This window comes from Diplotaxodon limnothrissa, linkage group LG6 (assembly GCF_057381915.1).
Source record: "Diplotaxodon limnothrissa isolate DT_005_m linkage group LG6, D_limnothrissa_male_GT1.1, whole genome shotgun sequence".
NCBI classification, from domain to species: domain Eukaryota; kingdom Metazoa; phylum Chordata; class Actinopteri; order Cichliformes; family Cichlidae; genus Diplotaxodon; species Diplotaxodon limnothrissa.
Window position 1 is genome coordinate 16,412,474 of NC_140601.1, and position 6,101 is coordinate 16,418,574.

Genomic DNA, 6,101 nt, shown 5'->3' on the forward strand with positions numbered 1-6,101 from the left:
TGACCACAAGAGCTCTGCCTCAAAGGAAAAATACAGGCTTGTCAAACGTCTTTGATTCCTGTTTACACTGGCAATGAAGTAACTAAATGTTGAAGAAGCCACATAAGGTAATTTTCTTATAAATAGGACATGACCATATATATATGTATAGCTAGATATATATATATACACATATGTATACATACATATACGTGGTCAAGGGTTGTTTTTATACGGAAGTGAAAAAGGACACGTGATGATTTGCATTTATTTTTCTCATGTGACAGCCACTTATGACCAGTTACTGTAATCTGATTACTTTTTCCAAGTAATTTGTAAAAGTAAGGGATTACTATTGCAGGTGAAAATAGACTTAAGAGCAACAGTACTTAGTGGTCCTGAATCTTTGACTTTATGTTTTGCTATGTAAAAATATTTTATTTTGTATGCTGGAATATGGAGAAAATAGGTTTAAATGTTAAAAACATTTCTTCAAGTCAGAGAATGTTTCATATAATTTCATTTTTACTTGATGCAAAAAAGTTAAAAGATTCAAACTAATAAAACAAGTTTTAAAAAAACTTTTTCATTTGATTTAATTGTATATAATGGATTATGCAGGAAAAAATAGAATTGGGCTGAAAGGTCTATTGCTATATAACGTTTTCAGGTTGTGCATCATGTTTTTAGAAAGTAACAAAGTAATAAAGTAACTAAATACTTTTGAAAATAAGTAATCAGGAAAGTAATGGGATTTTTTTAATATATACATATATATTAGTGTATAACTGGCTGTCACATGAGAAAGATAAATGCAAATCATCACGGGTGTCCTTTTTCGCTTCCGTATGGAAACAACCATTGTCCTGTCATCTGGGGGGTGTTTTATAACACTTTAATTATTCTGTAATTGCTTTGTTCACGTCTCTCGCTTGGCAACCAAAAGCCATTTTAATTGTGCTGTTTTATCCACTCAGAAGACGTGTGGGATGCGTGTTTCCCTGCATTTATTAATGGAAAGGGCGTTTAATACATTCTCGAGCTCTTCCTGTTTCCCCTCGGCTGTGCAAAAGTCAGTTCGCCGTCATGGGATAAACAGCAGGAACTTCCGCAGTAAACTTAACGAAACAACAAACCGAGCTGGACATTAGAAAGCGGTTTGAGGGAGATCTTCTGAAATGGGTCCCGGTGTGCTTCTCGTTTTAGCGGCTTCGTTCTGTGTCGTATGGACACAGTTTGTGCCTCCGGTAAGCAAGATTTCTCTAACCACACTAACACGCCGTGTTATCAAAGCTCGACTGTTGTCTGACTGCATTGTTTTCAGTGATGTTTGAACCATAAGAGACAGTGACCTTCTCTCCCGCTTATTTACTGCTGTTACTTTCGTGTGTTTGCAGTACACAGAAGACTGTCGGACGGACATGTATCCACCGAAAGGCCCCACGTATGTCACATTATTGTGTAGCTGTCATGTTAATGTTTTAGAGTTGTTACATAAACTCCGTGATTCGCCTGGTAGCTGAGTCACTGCTGTGTTTGATAACAGCCCTGCTTCGTAATGAGCTCTGCTGCTTTCACTTACTCCTCGTAAATTTGTTAGCCGCACATGTATCCGTTGACAATACTTTGTATTATTTCTTTATGCAATTTTATTACTGCCATTGGCCCTAAGTGAGCTCTGGGCGAGCTTTCTTCCCTTTTTGTGTGTGTGTCTTAACTGTACACTAAAGCTAAAACTGCCAATAATGAATATAGATAGCAGGGATCAGGACAACACATATGCATCGGATACTTCACCTTTTAAACTTTATCCACAGAGTTTTAAAGATCTCTCGGCTATAAGGGAAGTGTAAGATTTATTCTTTGCCACCATTCTTCAGTAATCAGGCTTAACAAGTTTTGATGAGGACCCCCTTAGATGTCTGCACTCCCCCACCCAGGAATTTAAAAAGACAATTCAATTCACTAATATTTATGCAGCGCCAAGTCACAACTGCAGTCACCTAAAGGTGCTTTAATTCTAACAATCAACCTTTAGGCAAGCACTTAATGAAAGTGGGAAGGAAAAACTCCATTTTAACAGGAAGAAACCTTTGGCAGAACCAGGCTCAGGGAGGGGAGGCCATCTTCCATTACCGGTTTGGAGTGAGGGGAGGGAGACGGGGCAAAAAAACGACTTCTTTCTAACCGAAAGAAGTAGTTTTATCCAGCCATTTATCATTTATGTCATCATATCTTCGACTAGTTTTGCACTCACTTTATTATTTCTTAACCAAGTCAGTAATGTATTAGAACTCACTTAGCTGCGATGAACAATAATGCTGTGAATGGAGGCTTACCACTAAAAGCAGGGGAGTAGTGTCGTTTTTAAATCTTTTGCTTTCTAATCAGGTTCAAAGGAGCCGTGAGCTGGTACACAGTGGACCTCGACTTACCGCCCAGCAAGAGATGGTCGGCTGTGATTACTGACAAAAAAACAGATGTAAGAGTCATTGGAAAACACTTCGCAATAATGCTCCAAGTCCCAGAAAAAAAAGCGCATTAAAATCGTGATCTTATTCTCTTCAGCTGGTCAACATGATAGAAGCCATCAAAGAGCTGGCTGACGCTTTAGTGCCGAGCGGAAAGCTGATAGAGATGGTCGACATTGCACTGGTGAGTGCTGTCTTCTCTTCTCCCACTTCCTTGATATATACTTTTTTTTTTTTTTTTAAACTTCATCTCAAGTGTTTCTGATTGAATCCTTTGCAATGTTTCACAGCCTTTAATGGTGGACACACTTCCAAGCCCGTTCAATGAAGAAATCAGAGGAATCGCAGCTGCTTCAGGGGTTCCCCTTGGTAAATAAATGAATTGAAGTAAAGTAGTCAACTCTCTAGTAAGCGAAAAAGGAAATCCAAATAATCTCTGTTTTCGTCATTCTTAGGTGAAGTCGTCTTGTTTAACATCTTCTACGAGGTGTTCACCGTGTGCACGTCGATTGTTGCAGAAGACGAAAAGGGTAAGTGGGCTGATTTTTGGAGTCAGTGAAGTGATTTTTATTTTTTTTAATAATTAACTGATACACTGTTGGGCTTTGGCTTTTTTCAGGTAACCTCATTCATGGCAGAAACTTAGACTTTGGTCTATTTATGGGGTAAGTTTATCAGTTTCACAGGTTTCAAATTTTAAGCCAAGTCTTGCCTCAGACAGGTTAAAAGTGTGTTCTTCTTCAAAGCTGGGACGTGAAGAACAAGTCGTGGATCATTAGCGAGAGGCTGAAGCCTCTCGTGGTCAACCTCGACTTCAAGAGAAACAACCAGACAGTCTTCAAGTCGACAAACTTTGCCGGTTATGTTGGCATGCTCACCGGCATCAAGCCTGTGAGTCATTTAGTAGCACATCTGAGGACTCAATCGGCATAAAACATTATTTAAGGCAGCAGAGTTGCCTATGCTCTTTGTAGTTGTGGAAGTACAGAAGATTAAAAGGAAAGTTTCTCTTGCAGAACATCTTCACCCTGACTATGAACGAGCGCTTCAGCCTCGACGGAGGATACATTGGTGAGCTTTTGGGGTTCTACACGTGCTCAAGATCAGATGTTTTGTCATTGTTTGTCAACGTGTTGATCTGCTCTCATGCAGGAATCCTGGAGTGGATCTTGGGACAAAGAGATGGGATGTGGATGAGCTTTCTCACTCGATCAGTCCTAGAAAATGCAACCAGGTATTCTTTGATACTTAAAGCAGTTTTTTTGGCCACTAATGAGCACCAAGACAGTGTGACAGTGTGCCTTTTCGTGTTAATGTGTAGAAGTGGGAGGCAGTGAAACGCTGCAGTGCCCGACTATAACAAGACAAAAGTAGATTTAAGTAGAAGATTAAGTTTTGCTGTTATTTGGTACGCAGTGCATCCACTGTTTGATACATCTTAGGGATTTCGATGGCATTGTTAGTAATAAATTAGTTTGTTTGTTTTTTGTTTTTTAGCGATGATCTCTCCTTTTGAGTTTTTGAAAAATAAAGCATAAGAATATCAGATTATAAATCATTGAAAGAAATCCTATTAAAATGATTAGAAAATAAAATTCTTTCATTGGAAAGAAAGTTTCACTACAACATAAGAACTGAGTTAAAGCGCATTGTAGTTTCTTTGGTGAATCGGTTTCTGCGAACAATATTTATATTTTTATTTTTTCCCTCTCCAGCTACGAGGAAGCTAAAAGTCGTCTGGCTCAGACCAAGCTGCTCGCTCCAGCCTATTTCATCCTTGGAGGAAACAGCACAGGACAGGGCTGCATCATCACCAGGTCTAGGCTGCTCAGCATTGATATCTTGGAGTAAGTACTGCTGCCTAGATCAAGGCCACTTAATATTAAATGTGTGTTGAACAACACAGAACCTTGTATTCTTGGATAAAGGGATGATAGATCACCCTCATGAGGTCCTGCAAAAATCTCAGTGTAGATCTGTGGCGATTTGGTAGCTAGAGACCATAGAAAGTGATTATTTTGGTTACTTGTAAACCTTCAGGCAAGCGACTAAAGAGACTACCAGTAAGAATTGATAATACCATTGATCGATATAACTGATAAATACATTAGAGGGTCACTGAGGTACCCAGATCCTGATCTGCAAGCAACGGGCTGGCAGCTTTAAAGCAATGCGTGACAAGCGTATCGCTTCCTGTTTGTACACGGCTTAAGGCGCTAAAATCCAACACACAGCAAAAGTACTGGATCATGAGTCAGTGATGCTGCTTTCCTCATGCTCTCATGATTTGTTGCTTAACTAGCAGCTGAGGTCAGATGGTAAACAGTCCAGTTACTTGCTGTTATTGCACGTCACACACTGAAGTTTGACCAACTTGTTCCTCAGGATTGATCTGAAGCTGGGCCGGTGGTACGTCCTGGAGACAAACTACGACCACTGGAAGGACCCTTTCTTCCTGGATGACCGCAGGACTCCAGGCATGAAGTGCATGAATCAGACCACACAGGCTGTGAGTACTGAAGACGCCCACTTCCTGTCCAGAACTGACAGAATTCTGTCAGAAACCTGGCTTTAGGTCTGAGTCTCTTATCACCTTTTGATCATTTCTTTTGTTTTATTTAAATAGAACATCTCAGTGAAGACAATGTATGATGTGCTGTCAACCAAACCAGTGCTGAATAAGGTGAGCATTTTATGATTGCCAGGACTTATAAAATTAAAGACTACTGTACTTTGATCGGCTGTAACTACTTTCTCCTCCTCGATTTACTTTCTTTCCAGTTGACCACATACACGACACTGATGCAGGTCTCTGAAGGCAAGCTGGAGTCCTACATCAGGGACTGCCCAAACCCATGCATGCCGTGGTGATCCTCTAGACACTGAATCCTGATCAGTTTGGAAGTGCTTCCTGGCACAGAGACACTCAACTGATCCTTTGGATAAAACTAAGCTTTTGTACAGCAACCAGTCACCTGATCCAGTTTCATGTCACTCCAGCATTTGTTTTGCAAGCAGTTTAGTAATACTTTCAACTCTGAGAATCCCAAATCCTTTTTTTCCTCTTCTAATATAAAAGAGAAACGTGCCTCATTTTGTTTTTCCACTGTAATTATTTGTATTTTAGGACAAGTCTATAAGTTGATCTCTGTGTGGGCTTAGGAAACGTGTGTGTGTGTGTGTGTGTGTGTGTGTGTGTGTGTAACACAACCAAAATGTCAGTTTATTTGTTAAATGTGTCAATTCCAGCTCACTCTTGTCAAATACGTCAATAACAGTTAAGTTAGAGGAACTTAATGATCTGCCACCACATGACTGACATGTTACACACTGACAATGACAAATGTGCATCGGTACTGAACTACTTCCTTTTTCACTGTTTTAAATTATGACTATTAAAAGAATTCTAATAATGAATGCTCTGCTTTTAATTTAAAGGACAGTCCAACCTCTAGTGCTACTTATCCATCGAAATGGTTTTGATGTTAACTTCCCACTCTTGGAGATACTGGCTATAAATGTTGCTTCTGACTATAACTGAATTAGAGGGCCCTTAGTTCTTAATGCAACAAACCAAATTTAAAAATTAAAAAAAAAAGCCATTTCAGGCAGGACTGTTTTGTCTTGTCTAAATCCACCAACCAGGAAAAA

The 6,101-nt window shown here is 39.6% G+C and overlaps 1 protein-coding gene across 1 annotated transcript; it reads left to right on the plus strand.

Annotated features, from left to right (window-relative positions):
* Positions 1-1,074: 1,074 nt before the first annotated feature.
* On the plus strand, positions 1,075-5,820 carry asah1b (N-acylsphingosine amidohydrolase (acid ceramidase) 1b). Its single transcript, XM_085355767.1, has 14 exons — positions 1,075-1,226; positions 1,377-1,423; positions 2,371-2,461; positions 2,548-2,634; positions 2,741-2,819; positions 2,906-2,980; positions 3,070-3,115; positions 3,197-3,341; positions 3,467-3,521; positions 3,603-3,684; positions 4,166-4,297; positions 4,836-4,959; positions 5,077-5,133; positions 5,232-5,820. The coding sequence occupies exons 1-14, from the start codon at positions 1,158-1,160 to the stop codon at positions 5,319-5,321; spliced, it is 1,179 nt and encodes a 392-aa protein (XP_085211893.1). The 5' UTR covers positions 1,075-1,157; the 3' UTR covers positions 5,322-5,820.
* The last annotated feature ends 281 nt before the right edge of the window (positions 5,821-6,101 follow it).